The sequence below is a fragment of the Rutilus rutilus genome, assembly GCF_951802725.1.
Source record: "Rutilus rutilus genome assembly, chromosome: 17".
In the NCBI taxonomy this organism is placed as follows: Eukaryota; Metazoa; Chordata; class Actinopteri; order Cypriniformes; family Leuciscidae; genus Rutilus; species Rutilus rutilus.
In genome coordinates, this window is record NC_140230.1 from 12,620,410 (window position 1) to 12,642,508 (window position 22,099).

At 37.5% G+C, this 22,099-nt stretch overlaps 3 protein-coding genes and 1 long non-coding RNA gene across 8 annotated transcripts in view; 1 reads left to right on the forward strand and 3 right to left on the reverse strand.

The window, feature by feature from the left end:
- The window catches only part of cep192 (centrosomal protein 192), a 41,186-nt gene extending 37,235 nt beyond the window's left edge, over positions 1 to 3,951 (reverse strand). For 3 of the 5 annotated variants that reach the window (XM_084385105.1, XM_084385102.1, XM_084385104.1), the window contains exons 1-2: positions 3,747 to 3,947; positions 2,731 to 2,945 (exon numbers count right to left, since the gene is read on the reverse strand). In XM_084385105.1, the coding sequence (XP_084241231.1) occupies positions 2,731 to 2,915 (185 nt within the window). In that variant the 5' untranslated portion in view covers positions 2,916 to 2,945; positions 3,747 to 3,947. Of the gene's footprint in view, positions 1 to 2,730; positions 2,946 to 3,649; positions 3,725 to 3,746 lie in introns of those variants that run through there. The other 2 variants (XM_084385103.1, XM_084385101.1) reach the window with 2 other exon arrangements.
- Positions 3,952 to 5,005: 1,054 nt separating this feature from the next.
- LOC311276072 (nucleoporin SEH1-like) lies at positions 5,006 to 11,559 on the reverse strand. The gene is made up of 8 exons (XM_084385545.1): positions 11,303 to 11,559; positions 11,114 to 11,164; positions 10,021 to 10,167; positions 9,106 to 9,317; positions 7,802 to 7,900; positions 7,545 to 7,685; positions 6,194 to 6,348; positions 5,006 to 5,622 (listed from the first exon to the last, which is right to left on the reverse strand). The coding sequence occupies exons 1-8, from the start codon at positions 11,411 to 11,413 to the stop codon at positions 5,474 to 5,476; spliced, it is 1,065 nt and encodes a 354-aa protein (XP_084241671.1). The 5' UTR covers positions 11,414 to 11,559; the 3' UTR covers positions 5,006 to 5,473.
- A 616-nt stretch (positions 11,560 to 12,175) lies between these two features.
- Positions 12,176 to 12,946, reverse strand: LOC311275891. Its single transcript, XR_014625005.1, has 3 exons — positions 12,808 to 12,946; positions 12,302 to 12,412; positions 12,176 to 12,200 (listed from the first exon to the last, which is right to left on the reverse strand). It is a non-coding gene; the product is annotated as an uncharacterized lncRNA (long non-coding RNA).
- Positions 12,947 to 14,240: 1,294 nt separating this feature from the next.
- ptpn2a (protein tyrosine phosphatase non-receptor type 2a) lies at positions 14,241 to 20,983 on the forward strand. The gene is made up of 9 exons (XM_084385183.1): positions 14,241 to 14,516; positions 15,501 to 15,591; positions 16,008 to 16,108; positions 17,001 to 17,099; positions 17,243 to 17,380; positions 17,476 to 17,685; positions 17,822 to 17,995; positions 18,675 to 18,859; positions 19,717 to 20,983. Exons 1-9 carry the CDS (start codon positions 14,460 to 14,462, stop codon positions 19,907 to 19,909), a joined length of 1,248 nt encoding a protein of 415 aa, XP_084241309.1. The 5' UTR covers positions 14,241 to 14,459; the 3' UTR covers positions 19,910 to 20,983.
- Positions 20,984 to 22,099: the final 1,116 nt, after the last annotated feature.

Genomic DNA, 22,099 nt, shown 5'->3' on the forward strand with positions numbered 1-22,099 from the left:
TATTACATCTTGTAAAATGGGAATAAAGGTCCCCTTTAATGCCCGTTCACACCAAGGACGATAACTATAATGATAAAGATATACAGTGAGAAAAATAAGTATTTGAACACCCTGCTATTTTGCAAGTTCTCCCACTTAGAAATCATGGAGGGGTCTGAAATTGTCATCGTAGGTGCATGTCCACTGTGAGTGACAATCAAAAAAAAAAAAAAATCCAGAAATCACAATGTATGATTTTTTAACTATTTATTTGTATGATACAGCTGCAAATAAGTATTTGAACACCTGAGAAAATCAATGTTAATATTTGGTACAGTAGCCTTTGTTTGCAATTACAGAGGTCAAACGTTTCCTGTAGTTTTTCACCAGGTTTGCACACACTGCAGGAGGGATTTTGGCCCACTCCTCCACACAGATCTTCTCTAGATCAGTCAGGTTTCTGGGCTGTCGCTGAGAAACACGGAGTTTGAGCTCCCTCCAAAGATTCTCTATTGGGTTTAGGTCTGGAGACTAGCTAGGCCACGCCAGAACCTTGATATGCTTCTTACAGAGCCACTCCTTGGTTATCCTGGCTGTGTGCTTCGGGTCACTGTCATGTTGGAAGACCCAGCCTCAACCCATCTTCAATGCTCTAACTGAGGGAAGGAGGTTGTTCCCCAAAACCTCGCAATACATGGCCCCGGTCATCCTCTCCTTAATACAGTGCAGTCGCCCTGTCCCATATGCAGAAAAACACCCCCAAAGCATGTTGCTACCACCCCCATGCTTCACAGTAGGGATGGTACTCATCATTCTTCTTCCTCCAAACACGTTTAGTGGAATTATGACCAAAAAGTTCTATTTTGGTCTCATCTGACCACATGACTTTCTCCCATGACTCCTCTGGATCATCCAAATGGTCATTGGCAAACTTAAGACGGGCCTTGACATGTGCTGGTTTAAGCAGGGGAACCTTCCGTGCCATGCATGATTTCAAACCATGACGTCTTAGTGTATTACCAACAGTAACCTTGGAAACGGTGGTCCCAGCTCTTTTCAGGTCATTGACCAGCTCCTCCCGTGTAGTTCTGGGCTGATTTCTCACCTTTCTTAGGATCATTGAGACCCCACGAGTTGAGATCTTGCATGGAGCCCCAGTCCGAGGGAGATTGACAGTCATGTTTAGCTTCTTCCATTTTCTAATGATTGCTCCAACAGTGGACCTTTTTTCACCAAGCTGCTTGGCAATTTCCCCATAGCCCTTTCCAGCCTTGTGGAGGTGTACAATTTTGTCTCTAGTGTCTTTGGACAGCTCTTTGGTCTTGGCCATGTTAGTAGTTGGATTCTTACTGATTGTATGGGGTGGACAGGTGTCTTTATGCAGCTAACGACCTCAAACAGGTGCATCTAATTTAGGATAATAAATGGAGTGGAGGTGGACATTTTAAAGGCAGACTAACAGGTCTTTGAGGGTCAGAATTCTAGCTGATAGACAGGTGTTCAAATACTTATTTGCAGCTGTATCATACAAATAAATAGTTAAATCATATATTGTGATTTCTGGATTTTTTTTTTTAGATTATGTCTCTCACAGTGGACATGCACCTACGATGACAATTTCAGACCCCTCCATGATTTCCAAGTGGGAGAACTTGCAAAATAGCAGGGTGTTCAAATACTTATTTTCCTCACTGTATAATATAATATATAATATAAATATAATATAAAGATATAAAAATATACTATACTTCCATAGTAGGAAAAAAAATATACTATGGAAGTCAATGAGACTAGAAACTGTCTGGTTACTGATATTCTTCTAAATATCAGAAACTCGGCTGAATGGATTCGAAACCGGTAAAACTCAACTGTTTAACTCTGGGGGAGTTGTAAAATGAGCCTATTTCCAAAAAAAGTGGAGTATCCCTTTAAAGGATTTAGTGTGCGTTAAGGGCACTGCGCTTTGGCATTTATCAGACTTGGGACAGTCTTGCACATTTACCGTGCCGCACGTTGCTTTGAAATACACAGAACAAGAAACAAGGCCAATATACTTAGTCACCATGAAATCAAAAATTGACAATTCAGATTTTTATTTTTAATAAAACATTGGAGTATTTCTCATTGTACTATACGGTTATCCGGACCACACCTGACCCCAGTGACGGGTAGGTTTAGGGGCGGGGTTGGGGTAGGTCATCACATGTGGTCCAGATAACCATATAGTACCTTTCTCATAAACAATTTATCCATGCACATCATAATTAAAAAAATTCATGTGTAACCTTTAATCAAAATAACTTCTCTGATGATGTGTTTATTGGCATGAGGGCAGGACAATCTGTCACTCACATGAGGTCACAGCAATGGCAAACAACAACCATCCAATCAATTCCAGATGGACAAAGTCAAGCCCTGTTTTGTTTTTTCCCCCGAGTCACTGTTTTGAATATAAGTTGATGTGTTACGAATCACGATAGGGAAGAAATAACTTCCGTTTTATGCCGACTTTAAATCGTAGCCACTTATGATTTGATAAGCACACAAAGCAGTTTTGATTTTAGTTTGTTTGATGCAAGCCATTACACAAAGATGGCCGGTCTGGTGGTTTTACAAAACCAATGCAAGTAATCACTCAAAAAAAATTAACACTGTTTACCAAACAGGAAACTAAGGAAGTCAACATTCTCACCAAGTTAGGACAGATACACGGTCACAATATTTGTGAGATTAAATGCAGAAGTTTCCCACCTGTTGTCTACTGGAGGTCTAATTTTAGCCACGGTTGAGGCTGCCATGGGCATCCCGAGTGTGGAGCCTAGTGTCACGTTGCCGAGAGTGGAGCGGCCACTACTGCCCAGCGAGGCGTTAGAAAGGAAGCTGGGAAACGGCTCATCCTCAATGTTTTGGAAGTTCTCCATGTCTGTGTGGCTCATTGGCACAGGGCTTCAGCACATGAGGAGTGACTGCAAAACAAGAAGTGCATATTTCAGGCATGCAGAGTGAACTCGTGAGTTCCCATAGGGAACCAGTGCTAAATGACATTATTGTCATACTGTGCCGGTTTGTTTACTGGACATGTAGACTGCCAACTAAAGACAAGCCTAGAGGATGTTATGTCTCTTACACAGTGTCACACATAATAGGGTGTTTTGTGACTCATATTGTTACACAGATAGAGCTGACATCTGTTGATATGGCAGCTAGCTTATGTTGCATTTAGCTCTTTATCGTTACTGGAAAATGACAAAGCACAGATTCAACTAAATAAATATAAATTAATAATTTAGCAACATCGTAAACTTGACTGTCTCTTTCCATATAACGTTACTCCAGAATTGGCTTCATTCATGTGACGTCTGTAGTCATCAGACTAACGTTACCTTTATCAGTTCAATAACCAACAACTTTAACTGCACATCAAACGCTGTTGTAAGTTATTAAAGTCAGAATAACAGTATTTGCGGGTGAACTGACTAAAAACGACATAAATAAGGATAAAGGGCTGTTTAACTCAAATAAACACCGTGCAGTTGAGAATAACTGTAACGTTAAGGCCATGATACAAACACTTCAACCGTATAACTTAAACAGTTAAACAAAGGCAAAAAAAGTGACACTTAAAATGTCATTTAAACAGAAACGTCGTTTTTTTCGGGCTCAAGCTTACTTTCTTCGACCAGTCGTTGGCGGAAAACTATACCGTGACAACAACACTGGAAAAGATTTGCAACAGCTGAGAAGAATCTGTTTCGATGAGAACTTACCATGAGGAGAAAAGCGGCACTTGTGCCTTATAAAGGAAGTTAATTCGACTACTTTATACAAATACAGCACCAATAATCCGCATTACAAGAAGAAACGTTGCCTTTATAGCGACCTCTCCGCTTTCTGAGAAGAGTTTGTCGAAGTATAAAGATGAAGTGAAGCCATTACGAGAGAATCCCGCCTCTAGTTTCTCTTTGCATGGGCGGGGCTTCGACATAACCGCGATTTTCATTGGAGAATCCTGCCTGACTGAGTTCAAAGAGTGGCGTAATCATCTGTCAATCAACTTGTTGGTGTTTTGAATGAAGAAGCTGTTTGTTTCAAACATTTTTAATACATAAATGTGTTCTAAACTAAATAGTGCTGTTAAATGTATACTTTACGTTTAGTAATGATAGTACAGCAGATAATTTCTGAATGCATGAGGACTTCAATTGGTTGTTTAGATATTACAATCAAACAATTAAAAGCCAGATTTTTTACAAATTAATAAGTATTTATTAATTTAAAATAACGTTTCATATAAACTAGCACGAACGAGATCGTGAAATGAATCTCTAGAGCAGATCCACAGAACAGCTGAGACAGCAACTGTGTGTGGGACCCTAACATGACAGTTGCTTACTAAACACGGTCATTGTAATTCACCAAACGGCATATTTAAATAGCCTGATATTTAGACTGGAAATACATACTGTCATATAAGACCATAAATACAATTCCCGAATACAGGACAATATATCTGCACATCATACACCATATAACAAAGTTGTAGAAAATATTTATTTTTATCAATTAAAAAACATTTTAATGTCAGTAATTACATGATCCACATTATTAGACTTTGACACTAAATTGTTTTAGTATTTTAAGCCCTAATCATTTTTTTTTCTGTGCAATCTATTTCTAAACGGTATTTAATACATGCCCTTTTAATTTAAATATAGATACATAAATGTGATTTTAAGAAAATAAAGGAACAAATGACCTCCAAACAAATATTTTTTTTAAATTAAATTGAATCCTGAATTCTTTATTACTTTTTTCCTTCATTTATTATTTTCTATATTTATTTTTAAGTGTATTTTTATATTTATGTATGCATCTTTCTTTACAGAAACATTTGGCCATGAAACAGAAAATACTAAATCATTTGCATCATAATACAACTGTCCAATACAGATCATGACAAGTATCAGTATAGATATTTGTAGACATGCAGGATTCTAATGAAATAAGCTCAAAGATTTATGCATGCTTCATATATACCAGCGGCTATGACCTTTATTATTCTCGTTATATAACACAAAAGAGTGAAGACAATTAGACAAAATTTTGGCAGTGTTATAATGCCAGCATATTTTTTCATGTCGACAATGTGGCAAAATAGAATAGAAATGAAATGTAGAGTCCTATATAGTAAGACAGTCCCTTTTGTGATCAAGGCATTAGCATCCATTCAAAGATGACAATACAACAATTCTGAAAGCCATGATTTTTTTCACAGAATTCATTCAGATCAGAGTTAAACATAATACTACAGATAGAAAGAAAAGTAAACTTCAAAAAAATCATTCCTTCAAGGCAGTTCAAAATAATGGACCCATGTTAAGTGCCAGTCTTTTCGCATGTCCAGCAAGCACAATCAGTTTGTCTCAGTGTGAAGTCCCGTATCATAGAAGTGCTCAGCTCCAGATTTCCTCAGGGTGGTCCTGTAGAAAGGCATCTATCGTCCAGTGGCCCCGTTTAAAGCACTCTGTGCAGAAGAAGAGCCCAGGACGGCACTCAGAGCACCAGGCTGACCAGATGACCCATATACTGGACTGCCATCTCCCTTTAGAATACCTGTGCATTTCCAATTGTCCATGTAGTTTGCTGGTAAAATGTGAAAAAGAAAAAGGCAAATTACAACAAATTAAAACATTCACCATGAAATCAAAATGGAAAATTCTTAATTGTTATGCAATATTGCAGTAATTATAAATGATGTATCTGTGCACTTTTTTTTTAATGTGCCCCAGAAAGCTTTAATCAAATTAACTTCTCCCTCCTGCAGCAACATCTCTTCTCTGATGATGCGTTTACTGGCATGAGGAGGAGACAACATGTCACTTAGACATGTTTACATCTGGTATTAAGATTAATTTTGATTGATCGGATCACAAGTAGACGACACTAGTAAATACAGGTGTAAAGAGGCGTATTAAAACACCCCATGTGTAAACGGGAATGCGTCTCACTCTTCTACTTATGATCCGATCGACCAAAATGCATCTTAATACCAGTTGTAAAAAGGGCCTCACATGAGATCACAGAAATTGACCAAAACCACAACCATCCAATCAATTCCTGATGGACAAAATCAAGTCCTGCCTTTAAATGCTGACGTTAATATTCTAGTAGTTGCATATGATCATTGCGATTTTAAATTCTTGCAAATGCTCACCTTTCCAGAGTCTCACACAGCCATCATCACCAGAGGAGGCCAGAATCGTACTGGTGATGTTCCAACTGACGCGCCACACCTGAGAGTTATGACTGTCAAACTGGGCCAGCACCTGCACCTCGAATTTAGTGGGCGCTGATGAAGAGCTGTCCTTTCTGTTAGTCAAAAAGAGGCATGCAAATTGTGGTAAATCTATAGACCTTATTCACAGCAGCGCCGCCTCTGATTTTTAACAGGAATGAAAGCGAGGCAGTGAGGGATAGACATCTCTTCAGTGGGTTGCACTGTTATTCAATGTGTTTTTGGACTGTTCAGCTGATGAAACGCTGCATATCTTTCAGAGAAATTTCAGTAGGCAAAAAAAAAAAAAAAAAAAAAAACCTCCATACAACATAAGCTGTGGAAAATTATATGTGATCTAGGAGGTTTTTACAGCAGATGCCATTGAAAATAGGCAAGTCTATCCCTCACAGCTTTGCTTTCATACCTGTCATGGCGCTGCTCTGAATAAGGTCTATTGGCATTCAATTAAAATATTTTGTATCCAAACAACTCTGAATGGAGTTTTTTGTTTTCAATTCTGAAAGAAAACTTTTTTTTAAACTAAACATCAGGACTGCAATGCTAAAATAAATAGATCTGTAAAGTCGCCTTTCTACGATCTCCAACAAACAAGCGACAGACCGAAATTCAATCATTTTCAATGAATAGTACAGGAGCTGCGTGGGGTTCTGACCAGATGCGTGCATTTCTGAATTTGACTTAAGCTTCAGATGCATTAATATATTTGAACTTCTGTGACTAGATCGTATGCAATATGATGCATTCTAATCAAAACTATGAATGTGAGGTCGGAATTACCAGTATTTTTCCACTAAAACATTATCAACATTTCTGAAAGGTTAAGTCACTGTGAAATCAAAATGGACAAATCTTATTTTTATGGAATATCTTTAATCAAAATAACTTCCCCTCCCTCTTGCAATGACATCTCTGATGACGCGTTTACTGTGATCACAGCAACAACAAACCCCAAGAAAACCAACTGTTTCTCCTTCAGACATATCGGGAAGCCATTTGTTTAGTGTGGATACATTCATAAATTCAATATATTCATGGAAATCACTGATTTTACAATGGTGAACAAGCTGAGGGTAACGGTTGCGGACCACTGGGGGTGAAGTGTGACAATCGTATGTTAATATTGGAGATGGTGGAAAGGCGGTTTTAGAATTATCATATAGATGCAGTGATGTACAGGGCTTAAATAATAAAGAAAAACTCATGCCATCATTACACAAGATATATTTCCCATTCTACTGTAATACTCATTCGGCTTCATTTCTCTCACCGAAGTGGAACCAGTTTGAAGATGCGAACGTCTTTGGTGGCAATAGCGAGCACATGGAAAGACCGGCCCAGATTTGGAGCAAATGCAATATCGTGTACCGCGTCTGTAACTGTCATCAGTGTCTCCGCTTTGGCATATTTCCTGCAACCATTAAAAAAGATAAATAAAAACTTTAAATATCTAACCTGTGGGGATGTGAGTTTTTGCTGGATAAGTGTGAACTAGGATATAAAGGATCAAATTATTTGAAGGCAAACCTTGTAACTTCATTATACTCGTATATCTGAACCTTGCCGCCATATGTCGCATTGCTGTCATCACTCCCCACTGCAATCATAGGGGCGTGAGCTCGAGAACTGTAAAGACAAAAGAAAAAAATTCTTAAAATGGTTAGTTCACCCCAAATGAACATTTTGCCACACACACAAAAAATAAAATACAATGGATGTCAATGGGGGCCCATCAACTGTTTGGTTACTGACATTCTTCAAAATATATTTTGTGTTCAGCAGAAGAAAGAATTTCATACAGGTTTAGAGCAACTTGAGGTTGAGTAAATGATGACAATATTAATTTTTGGTGGAACCTTTACGTAATCAAGCATGTGCATTTATTGATTCAGTTTGCTAGGACAATACAGTCTCAAAGTGGCCTGAGAGGTCTTGAAAACCAATAGAATCTTGTTTGAAATGTAGTCAAAGATCTATTAAGTTTAATGTTACTGTTGACAAGCATGTAGAACATCTGTGATATTTGCAGTCACAGATCTAGAGACAGAGGTTTCACCCTTTTGTGAAAGTCTATTTCAATGAGACTTTATCTGAGACTTTCAGATTTAGGATAAATTAAGTTACAAAATGTGCACATCTATAAAAAGGGCCCTATGATTTTGATGGTGCAGAAAACATGGACAGAATCCAGTCACAGAATGTCACATAATTTGGGGTGATAAGTCAAAAGTAGGCTGTACACTTAACTGAATAGGGATATGGACTACTGTCTGAAAATATTAGACTGCATAAAGACTGCTATTGAAATATGAAGTCTGTGTTCATGAATGCCGCTGGTTCAGCTTATACGCGCTACTCAAGCATGTGTGACGCTTGCAGTGTTTATAGTGTCTTCTGTCTCACTATATGAGGACATGAACACTTGAACTTCACCTGCAGAGCTGCTCTGAGTCACTTCACAAGCATTTCAGTTGAGGAATCGTCATATCAAATACAAGGCCTTCACAACAACTCGCCAAAATAAAAGTTCAGTTTAACTTAAAATTGTGACAGACATACATTTCTATTGTAGCTCAAAGAGTAATAATAATAATAGGGATGACAAAATTAACGCGTTAACAGACGTATTTTTTTCAGTTTAACACGTTAATATCTATTTTTTCCCATCATCCTTTGGCTAGCGTTACATTATATGATCACGCTCTTATTCATACAAATGCTTTTAAACGTGATAAAAAACAAATGAGAACTCTGTGAATCTCCTGACTGTGTGACACACACGACTGTGACTATGTTGTAGTTATGTTCATCCATCATCAGTGCGCTCTCACCTGGAAGGGTTCCACGAGATGCAGGAGCAGGAGAGTTTGGACGAGATCTCGTGCTGCAGGGACCACTGGCTCAGGTTCATCACGTCAGGGGCCTCGTAGATTCGCACCACCCCGTCAGCAGAACATGTGGTCAGCATCAAGCCCATGTGCTTCGGAGCAAACTTCACATCGGTCACAGATGTCCGACTGTCCACAAGTGTGGTTCTCTTGATCTGATGTGAGAACGGGGGAGACATTAATGCTGACAATTTCAGAGTCCTAAAGTTATAAACAAGCCATGTTCGGAATAGAGTAACTGATTCTGTGCAATGTTTCCACCTTATTTTGCAACATGGAAGTAAACTACTTCATGTGAATGTACAAGACTGCTCATTCATTAGCCACAATAGGTAAAGATAACTAGAGCAAAATGCAGTAAACAGTAAAACTATTTGCACTACAAACCTGTTTAAGATTATGATAAATTAAAATATGATAAATACCACATTGCAATATCAAGCAGCCCAACAGACTGTTTTTGTACAGCTAAAATAACTGACATGGGAAGCCGCGCACATTCAAGTTAAAAATGGCTCTTTGATAAAAGGCAGTGCTTATGTTTATATATATTTATATTTAAATTTATATACGTTAAAATATAAGCAGTACTACACAAATAGTATGTGTCTTAACTCCTGACAGTCCAATCAAATGGAGTCAAAGAGATAACAAAAAAAAGAAATATATATATATATATTTAATTTACTGCACTAGACACAGAAGAGTATGGTAGTATGCCATTGCAACTCTTATTGAAGAAGTTAAAACCTCCTTCTGCAACTATGCGTTAACCCCAATCAATTCCAACATATTCATTAAAAAAAACTTGGCAGAATCAACTAATTTAAGGCAAATGCCCATTCGAATCTCATTTACCCAGTGGCTTTGCCCTCGTTGTTTGTCATTGGACTCTCCAACAATCTCCTCCCACACTATGGCAGTACGGTCAAAGGAGCAGGATGCCAACACCTGTCCAAACTCTGGATGGGCCCAGGTCACTCGCCAGACTGAGCCACTGTGAGTCTACAAAACAACAGTTTGTCAAATTACAGCCCAAAACCCAATGCATCCCAATAACAACCAATACTGAAAGTATTCAAATATTCATGATGCTGAATAAGTGTTTTGGGATGATCTTATGGCAATGGTTCTCAACCTGTTTGAACCAAAGGCCCCACCATATTTCTAGGATACCTCCATTTTATATTTTTCAGTTGTAATTATTGCAAAAGCTGCTTGTTTTCCTTAACGCACATCACATTCTTTAACAGTCCGCCTGGAAACAAAGAAGCCGTGACGCCAAACCCCCTCATGGAAGAAGAACGCCGTCGTGTTTACAACGAGCGCTTATCAGGCTCAACTAAACGCTGGATTTTCAAAAGTATGTGAAGTTCGCAACATAGACTCTTTATAATACACCCAAGAGTTTTACACACCAGTCTGTTGTTGTAGGGACATCGTTACATTTTCACACTACTAAACATGACGCAAAAACTAAAACTCTGACTGGTTGCTTTACATGTCAGTCAAATGGCCTCTGGGCAGTCATTGGCCAATTAAAGCTGTGATGGAGTCCAGACCTTCTGCCATCAGTCTGAAAGTCTGGCGAGGAGGCTAGCCTTCAAATGGCTTCAGAGAAATTTCACGGAGACAGGAACTAAGAGTGTTAAAGACAGGTTGGGAAGAGAGCTGCAACAATGTAAAATATGTGAAAAAGAATGCATTTTTGAACATTCAAGCATGAAAACCTATTCTAGTAGACCCCAAAAACAAACCAAGACTTTGAAAAAGGCACAATAGGTCCTCTTTAAATGAGGAAGTGTAACGTTATGGGGAATATGAGTCCAATCAAAAGTTTTAGCATTTTGAGTATTTTCATATAATAATTAACTAATTTAAATACTTCATCCTCTAGCCCCCTAGTGGGCCCTGGACCCTTGGTTGAGAACCACTTTAAAGTGAGACCTACTTTCCAGCTGGCTGTGCAGTTCCATTCTCCACTATCCCCCTTATCCCACACCTATGAGAAAAAAATAAAAAAAAAAATAAAGGCACACTTCTAGTCAGATTCAGGTCTTATTTACATTGCATGCTTGTTAACCACATCTGTTACATTGTAAACCAACTTCAGCAGGCCATGGTGTGACAAATCATTTACCTTAATGCTTTGGTCGCTGGAACACGTCGCCATTCTCCGGCCGTGAAAATCATATGAAACATCGTGGATCAGATCTTTGTGATCGGCTGCGATGCTGCGCGCGACAAACATACTTTTATTATCTGCTCGATTCTTCCAGGCACGCGGGAAGTAAACACACACACACTAGTGCACTTCCCCACTTTTTGAACACAAGGTTGCAACCAGTCCAATCACGTTTGACATGGGAAGCATGCGTTCTAAGATCTTTATACAATAAGATGAGTTTAAGTATTTAAGAGGATGACGTGAAGATCAGCTCTAATCTGAGCATGCGCAGTCAGGCAATCTAACATTTTAATCAAATAGCGCCCTCTATTGGACGTGGTCATGACCGTACATACAACAAGACAGGAAACCATGATGAATGTTAGACTTTTGCATTTATTAAACAGTAAAACTGCAAAAATTGTGTTAAGAAAACATGCATTTATAAATATTCTGTAATCTTTCCTCTTTTTTGATGAACACAAAAAACAACTGACTAGAAAAGACTATCCAAACGTGCTCTGTCATGAAGGCAGCGGTTTCAGATCATTCAACACAGTAAAATGAACAGTAATAGTAGCCTATGTGAACAAGTGTAAACATGAAAAGCCTTCGATCCCTTATTACAATTAGAATTTGGAAGTTGAAAACCCTCATCAAAACACACCCATCATCTGGGCAATGAGAAGGATGGTGAGCAAGAGAGGAGCGAGGGACAACTGAACTACAGAGGCAGAGTTGCAGAAGTCTTCATCACAACACGTGGTCTTCATGGTGTACAAGGTCTTATTGGTAAGAAACTCTACATATGTCGTTATGTTGCATTTCTCCATGGGAAGACAACCCATCACCTTTATATCCAGGACAGAAGCTGAAAACAAAACAAAAACAAAGGGAAAGTTAGGCAGAGTAACAAAGGGAGACTGGTTTGTCAATAGGATACTGCAAAAACTGAACATTGGCATCATTTACCTGCTTTACCAGTTCCCACATAACACAACTCATCCTCACTGCAGTTTGTCTTTGTAGTGTAACACAGATCCCAGAATCCAAGATCACACCGAAAGCACTCAAGTGTTTGTCCTGCAAGAAAAAGACTACTATTAATGGGGTACTACAATTTAAACGTTTTTTATAAGTTAAACAACTTTTAAGTCAGTTTAATGTAACTTAAGTTGAAATTACTTAAACATCCAAGTTGACTGCACTTAAGTTAAGGCAGCACATTTTTACAGGGAGTTCCTTAGTTATAATGGCACAAATCAGTTTGTAGTTTGCAAATGTGATATCAAATTACATTCATATTTTCAAAATGCTATCCAATACACATTATACATAGCCTACTCAAGAACTAATATCACACTGGTATGATTTTTAAAATGCTGTATGGAAATAAGAGTCTCTCAATCCATTCATCTTTGATTTGAACAAAGCGTTAAAATGGCCTACATATCAGGCTAGAATGGAAATAGACTTACCCAAAAAAAACAAAGACATCAAAATCACAGAGATAGTTAAAATATTTCCTCTCATGTTTAAGAGAGTTTTAGAAGTAGATGAACCCATAAAGGTGAATGCAGCCATTTGAGATGGATATGGTCTTTACAAACAAGCACTACCAAACAGACAGCCAGATTATCCAATCGCCTATGACTGGGGATTGTGTTGTACAATGCACGATAAGGTGTGAGGGGGATAAAAGCATTATCTTATTAGCCATTTATGAGAAGCAGCTGGTCTCCTGGAGCACGTGAACATAAACTACGTCCACGTTTACCTTATTAATCACATTAAAGCGTTTGGTTTAAACGTGAAACGAGTTGTGTATCATATACATCTACACCAATGGACATAGGCCTTCCCTTACGAAAATTAACCATAACACTAACCATAATGGTAGAGGCCTGTTTGTAAAACTGCGGTTGGTAATCAATCCGCCAAAATGGTGGATTGATGGATGGTGGATTGGTATTAAACACATATACTATATAAAAACTTTAAAAAAAACTAATAAAAACATGGGTTCGTAAGGGTTTTTACCGAAATTTCGCTAATGTGGCCACCTTAAATTCTTAATTCCAGATAAACGTTTTGATAAATTACATTTCTCAATATAATGTAATATGTTATATAGGCCTAAATGTCCCTCATGGGACCAAAAGACAACAAAATAGATGATCACTATAAATAAAATAAATTTAAAAAGACCCTATAGGGCCTAGAGCTCTTTTCATTGATTTTTCCTGGAAGTATCATTTGTGAACGAATCGGCATCGCTTATTGAACGAATCTTTAAATTGTCGGTCACTTCCACTGACTCGCTGAATTAATAATATAACATATTGCAGGCTTATAAAGATAAATGTGGCATAAATAGTAAGATTAGTATTATTCCGAATTCAGCCCTCGATCTGCTCTTATGAATTTATTAGGTCGGTGTTTTGAGTTGAACGAGGCTCGGAGTGAAATTTCAATTTAGTTTAAATTTTTATTTAAAAGCACTAAATTATATTATTGAAACTCTTTATTTGTCCCTTTTCTGTAGCTTGATAAACCACACTCAAAGTGAATGTGGGTGGTGGGAAAAAAATGAGCTGCTAATTGGCATTTGAGGAGAAACGTGATTCGCAGACATAATACATTTCGTGACACTTGCTTGAGTAAAGACATGCTGTATTCGGAACCACAATCTACCAAATACTTTATACTTTTATTATTCTTTCTATGGCAGAGTAGTAGCCTACGCGGTTCCGAATTCAGCACGACTTGTCACCTGTCCTGAAGAAGAGCGAGTGAATGAATCTTATAAGTGAAGTGATTCAAAAGATTCGAGTCATTGGAATGAATCTCCACTACTACCTGGAAGTAATCAAGGTTGCCATGACGACTCTTGCAGAAAGAGGGCGCCATTTCTCGCTTTCCTCTCGACTGGCACACGGAAGTAGCCGATGGGGGTGCTGAAAGTGCTAGTAATTTTATCCTCTTTGATGAGGGTTAACATCGTACTGCACCGTTCCTCTTGCCGTTTTCACGGGATCATGACAATTTCTAACAATGGAATAGTGACCCCTCGTTTGATCTCAGACGATATTTGATTGAACCATTTTCCGTTTGAATAACCCCGAAAAAAATGGATCAGGAGTTTGAGAACATCGATTCAACTGGACAGTGGCAAAACCTTTATAATGTAAGTCGTACTGTTTTATTTTTATTTTCATTTTTTAGGTTAAAAATGAGTCGCTCCTTAGATGAACGCTTGGGACACCTGCAGTATTTTGCCCTGGTAGATTTGCAATGTTTATCTAATAGTCCTAGACAAGTACTTAGCCCGTGAGAACGAATGGGTAATTCAGCTTTGCGTTATTGCGCATGCGCGTAATACCGAGAAATACGGTGAAATAATCTTCTTCTGTGAATCATTTCAGCTCGGTAAACCTGTACACGAGTGTTTATGGTTATACAAGACTATTGAGTTAAAGTGGGTTATATATTTTTCATTCTTGTCATTAAGCAAAATGAGTAGGCAGCGTATTATTGTAGTAAACCATACAGCGAATTACCATATGTCAAAACAACTTGACTGGCAGCAATGCGAAGTGCATGAGTGCTCGTGTCACAGAGCGGTACATTAGAGCAGCTCACTTGGTGCTTCCTGTGAACACGTGGGCTGTGTCTCAACACCTAGTGAGCTGTTTACCTAGACAGCGTTTTCAGACCACTGACTCGTGCTGTATTTTTTAGGTACCACAGGAGTTCCCAGCCCTAGCACAATAAATGTCGTGTAATTTTGGCCGCCTTCAAACCCCCCCGCCGCGTGCGTGTATGATTCCTAAATATGCTATCAGATTAGGGAGCTCGTGAGGTTTTGAGACGCAACCATGCACTGATATGGTTTCTGAGAACTGACGAGCACTTCCCAAGAACTGAAGAACCGAAGCTGTCAGTTCTCTATAAAACTCAGCCAGATAGTCATGCCCAACCCCCCTTATTTGATGGATATATTATTATCTTGTTATGTTCTTTATTTCAGTTTTAAAAACACTCCCCACTCTTTTTGGCATTTGTTAGAAAAGCTTTAAATATTTAATAAGTGCTTTTTTTTTTTTTTTAAGGGATGGCTCTTAGGGTTCTCACAATTATGTTTGTTTGTTATTTTGTAATCTCTTTCTAGGAAATCCGTAACCAGTCTCAGGACTGCGCCTGCAAAGTGGCAAAGTTCCCAGAAAATCGCAATAGGAATAGATATAGAGACGTCAGTCCCTGTAAGTTTCTTCCATGTAAACCATTTTAACAATGTTTCACTCATTTTTAACCTTGCCCTTAAATGTGGGGGGGGGGGATTAATTTACTCAGCGTCATGTTGTTCCAAATCTCTATGACTTTTCTGTACAGTATGTGAACTACAAAAGGGGATGTTAATCAGAATAATTCACTTTCATTAGTCTGAAAGAAAAATGCAGTGAAATTAAATTGTGACCTTTTGTGGTTCCATTGAGGAAAGACAGCCATATAGACTTGAATTACATGAGAGCGAGTAAATAAGAATTATCATTTTTTGGATAATCTCCTTAAAATAAAAGCTTTTTTTTCTGTAAGCTTACGTTGAATTTCACACAAATGTATGCTAACTAACATGTTTGTTTTGACTCTGGCTTAATAACCTGCATTTTGTGTTAAGATGATCACAGTCGGGTGAGATTAGAAAATTCAGAGAATGACTACATAAATGCAAGCTTAATTACCGTGGAGGAGGCCCAGAGAAGGTACATATTGACACAGGTATGACAGTAATGGAAAAAAGTAAGTCCACTGTTTGCATTTTGCTAACTTGCAATGATGTGTCATGTGACCTAAATACACATTTACATGCGGTTGTTGTAAACGAGCAAGTTTAATTTACACATTCCCCCTGTTTTTATAGAATTTCTAAAGTTTAGCATCTTGAAACCTACCTTTTTAACTCTTTCCTCGCCACTGACGGAAGTTTTCACTGTTTTACGGTAGGGGCGCTAGTGCACATCTTCTGAAAGAGTACAGAATCTCCTGATCAAAACACATGCGAAGATGATGCATAAACAAGCGATAGCATATGTAAGCAGATGCATGTGTAAAATAACATCATCAACATTAAACGGCATATAAATCAAAACTGCCTAACTTTACAGAATGAAATGTCGACCCAGGATGAGCTACAGGACTGTGAAGCTTTTAGGGTGTTGATGGACTCGATTACGTTTTGATCATCGGTCTGAATCCGATCTGGATGTAGTATTTGACAAAACCTTTTTTTTTCTCAGCTTTTTGCTCAAAATGTTGCTTTTTGTGAAACTTACCCATATGCAAGTGTTGATAAAAAACGAATGCATTAAACTAGAATAAAACTAAAGCAGAGGCTCTGTTCTTTCTTTTGATATATTGCATTTTCAGATATTCATACAACTAAATATTCTGGGGGCCTGATGATCAAAATGATCAAAAATGCTGGCGGTGGCTGGCAACTTTTTTTTTTTTTTTTACGCTGGCCGGGAAAGAGTTAACAGCTTTTGCAGCCTTTTGCAGAACAAAGAAAGGATGTCTCATAGATTGTTTCCATTTCTTTTGCATTGGTCAGCTTGTTGAAATAGTTAGCTTATTCAGTAATGTAATTGCAGATACTTTTCTTTTTCTGCAGGGTCCCCTGAGGAACACTTGTGGTCACTTTTGGCTAATGATTTGGGAACAACGTTGCAAAGCAATTATTATGCTTAACAGAGTTATAGAAAAAGGCTCGGTGAGTGAACACATCTGATGTTTGTTATTTGCCTTGCTTTGTTATAGACATGTAACATGTAACCGGTAAACCGTAACACAGTATATCACGATAATGGACATGCGCAATATTGTTATTGAGAGCACTTCAAAATACCTGAACAGGAGAAGTGTGCGCAGTACTGGCCGTCAAAGGAGGAGCGAGACATGGATTTCAGTGACACTGGGTTTATGGTGACTCTGGAGTCCGAGGAGGTCAAACCCAATTACACGATAAGAATATTAGAACTTCGAAACAGCAAGGTGTGAACGCAATGTCAAATGATCACGTTGTTGAATGCTTCTCTGAACAAGACATGAAAAGTAAATGTTGTTTCAATTTTGTCCCATATGTTTAGACAGGAGAAACCAGAGATATCTACCATTTTCATTACTCGTCGTGGCCTGATTTTGGTGTACCGGAGTCCCCAGCATCATTCCTCAATTTCCTTTTCAAGGTTCGAGAGTCTGGCTCATTGGGGCCAGAGAATGGCCCCGCTGTGGTCCACTGCAGTGCAGGAATAGGGCGGTCTGGGACCTTCTCATTGGTTGACACCTGCCTCGTTTTGGTAAGACTGCAGTTACACAATATTTAATAATTCTAAAGGTTTCACAGAGACTGTAATCATTTCTCAAGCAGCTGTTATCAGGTATAATATATGACGTGTGTGGAACTGACTTTTCAATGTCCTTTCCTCTTTGTAGATGGACAAGAGGAAAGACCCTTTGTCTGTGGACATACAAAAGGTTTTGTTAGATATGAGAGAGTATCGAATGGGTCTTATCCAAACCCCAGATCAGCTTCGGTTTTCATACATGGCAGTCATAGAGGGAGCAAAGAGCATCCTGAAAGAGTCTACTCAACAAGTATCAAGCACGGTGCGATTGCATTATTACATTTGATATTTGATTTATAGTATAGTATGATCAGTGTTACAATACGCAGTTTTAAAGGGATAGTTTACCCAAAAATGACAATTCTGTTATCATTTACTCAACCCTCAAGTTATTCTAATCTAAACCCTATTGACTTCAATAGTATTTTTTATTTTCTCCATACTATGCAAGTCAATGGGGCCAATCAACTGTTTGGTTACTCATATTATATTATGCTATTCCTAAAAATACACTACCATTAAAAGTTTGGGGGCAGTATGTTTATTATTTTTTAAAGATATTAATACCTTCATCCTCAAAATCACAGTTTCCACAATAATATTAATTAGCATAACTCTTTTCAACACTGATAATAATAATAAATGTTTCTTAAGCAGCAAATCAGCATATTAGAAGGATTTCTGAAGGATCATGTGACACTGAGTGATGCTGCTGAAAATTCAGTTATATTAATTGTAACAATATTTTGCAATATCACTATTTTTACAGTATTTTTGATCAAACAAATACAGCCTTGTTGAGCTGTAGCTTGAAGAGACTTCTTTCAAAAACATGAAAAATCCCGAACTTTTTTTGCGTTATTAGTTAATATGAAATATTCTTGTGGCGTGACCTACTATATATCTAACTCTGAAGTCTGAACCTTTTTCACTGAAAGCAGAAGCGTCATGAAGAATGGCAGGAGCCAGAAGCTTATTTAGTTTCGTCGTCTCAAAGCCCCATCTGTAGTTCAGAGAAACACAACGGACAGTCTGACTCTTGTACGGAGCCACAAGATCCAGGAAGAGAACAAGACCGGATACAGTCACCAAAGGAAGAGCGGCTTACGGAGTTAAAAACATTTGGGTAAGAGAAATAAATAAAAATGTAACATTTTATCTAGTAAACTGGTAGCTGAGTTGTTCTAGTCTAGTTATATCAACTGTGAATGTAACAACAGTGTTAGACTGAATTACAGAGTTGATCAAGAGCTGTATATAAAACATACATTACCGCTCAAAAGTTTAGGGTCCGTAAAACATTGTTTTTTTTAATGATTTTTTCAGCAAGGACGCATTAAATTGATCAAAGTTGACAGTAAAGACTTTTGTCATTGTTTCCAAAGATTTCTGTTTCCAATAAATGCTGTTCTTTTGAACTTTCTATTAACCAAACGATCCTGAATTATTTTATTTATTTATTTTTTATCACAGTTTTCACAAAAATATTAAGCAGCAGAACTGTTTTCAACATTAATAATAATAATAAATGTTTCTTGAGCACCAAATCAGCATATTAGAATGATTTCTGAAGGATCATGTGACACTGAAGACTTGAGTAATAATGCTGAAAATTCAGCTTTGCCATTACAAAAATAAATGTTCAAATATTGAAATAAGTTCTTTTAAATTGTAATAATTACTGTCGTTACAGTATTTTTGTTCAACTAAAAATGCAGCCTTGTTGAGCAGCTTCTTTAAAATATTACCTACTCCCAAACTTTTTAACAGTATTGCAAAAGTGGTTAAAAATGATACTTATGATCATTTACATGGATAGTAAACAACCAGAATTTTGATCAAATGTATATTTAAAACAAAGACAATGCATTAAATGATATAGTTCATCTCGAATCAGTAAAATTGCTCATCTTTTTAACTGTTTCTGTACTGTGAAGTGAAATATGAAGTAGTCAACCATGCGTGTGTTGCTGTTTCTTCCAGCCTACGCAAGCGGAACCGCGAGGAGCGAATAGCCAGCACTGCACAGAAGGTGCATCAAATGAAGCTGAAACTGAGCGATTCGGAGAAAAAGAAAGAGAACTGGCAGTTCTGGAGACCAATCCTCCTAAATGTCGGTGCTGGTGCCGCATTAGCGCTAGGACTGTGCATGTGCTGGGCCTTTCTGTCCCAGTAATGCAATTTTATCCCACAGATTCCTCTTCTTGTCTTTTATTTTGCCCAGGGACCCAAATTATGGTACTCATATTAGTAGGTGCTTGGATGTTTTTTAGATAAGGGACAAAATGTAGAATGATTGTGTTTACAAGCATTCAGTCCCCGGACATTCTACATGAGTTACTGAATGTTTGTGTCGTGGTTATCACAGTGTAAAGAATGATGTAGTTACATTGTAACTGCTATTGTAATTCCGTCATGGTAAATTCTCGAGGCCTAGCAAATTTCACTGTACAGTATTATGTCTCAGTTTATCTTCAGAGCAATGTTAAATGGCATTGAAGCTTGTTTCCGCCACAAAAAAAAAAAAAAAGATAATTGTGACTCACAATTCCGAGTTTATTTAGCAAAATTGCGGCTTTAAATCTGGCAATTCTGACTTCATAACTCATTATTGTGAGAGAAAAAAGTCCCAATTGCAAGATTTAATCTCGCATTTGCAAGAAAAGTCACAATTGTTAGTTTATATCTCGGAATTATTTTGATTTCTCAAAATAGCAACTTTAAATCTCACAATTCTGAGAAAAAAAGTTCGAATTGTGAGTTTTAAACATGCAATTGCGGAGAAAAAAAGTCAAAATTGTGTGATTAAAAAGGCGCAATTACCTTTTTTCTTTTTTATTCACTGGTGGAAACAAGCTATAATAAAATAGACCCCCACCGGTCTTACTGAGTCAGTTTATTAAATGCTTCTGTCTTCAAGTTTGCGCATGGATATTCATAGGGTGACTCATTTGTTTCAGTAGGTCAAAGCCCAGTGAGTTTCCGTACATTCACATCTCAGGATCTTCTAGTAATAAACTGACTGTAGATTCAGCCAAATGTAATAAGTGGTCTGGTTTCCACTTTCAAAATGTACATAGTAAACTCTTTACTAAAGAAAACAATATTGCTGTTTATTTGTCTCAGGCATCTTCTGTGCGTATGCTTCTCTGTTCAAGCTCATTTGCATCTACGAAATGGTATCGATGCACGTGGGGTAAATCTGATGTATGAGTGCGAATAAATGCAGATTGTGTTAGATTTCACTTGATGCATGTTTACAGATGTCTACATCAGTGCAGTGTTAGGCCTGCTATGGTTAATATTTAGACGACGGATGCTAAACTAAGCCTGTAGCGATTTATTTTTGTCTCCAAGGATCAAAGTTTGTTTCCAGCTCCCATTACCTCACACTGTTCATTGTGGGTTTAATGCCAATTACTTAACAGAATCAATGCGAGTCAAATTAGATGTCTCTTCCTGCCATGGTTCCAGGAATTGATCCAATATTTCCAGAAGTGGCTAATGGTGGAGTGGTAATTTCATTCCATCTAGCCAAGTGACCAGCCGGGAAAGACCGATCCTTTTTCCTCGCAGTTGACTTGTCACAAATACGGGAAAATGTCTTATTGGAGCCAAGCTTCGCTTAAGGGATGACCTCCTAAAAGCTCTTAAAATTTTTCCAAATATTGAGTTTTTGAGCTTTTATTGATTTTTATACGTTTATATTTGGTTCTCAGGTTTCAAAGTACATCAGCATTACATATGTATGAGGGTTGCTTGAGTTATTCCTGACATGCGAATGTAAAGTTTTGTTAAAATAATTAAAGGATTGACGTAAAAAAAATATTTTCTGATAATTTTGGTTGTTAATAAAATCAAATGTTGGACAGTTGTTAATTTTAAACTTTTTAAAATATTTTTTTCTGTCATTTCTATGTTAAAGTCATTCCAGATTGAAGAGATGGTACATTTGCAAGCCATGCTATATATTATTTTAGAACATCTTTTAAGAGTAAAACGTCTATGGTTTACATTTGAGACTTTAACGTTTTGTTGTATAACATGAATTACATATTCATTACTCAAAACGAGAATTTTAAATCTATGTGTTTTAAGGAGCTAATAAAATGCTATGTGAGGACTTTAAATAAGGACAGCTTCGAATGACTGAAAATGCAGTCGAGAACCATTTTAGTTTTTTTTATTGAATAAACATTAACATCATAGTATACACGTTTGTTCAAATGCAAATATTGAACATTATACAATAATGCATAGAAAAACAGAAAAAGAAAAGCCACTAGAAAATAGTACATATAAAGATCACTACTGTACAATTGGGTATAAAATATCAAATAAATATAGAGCTTTTTTAGAGTGTAGT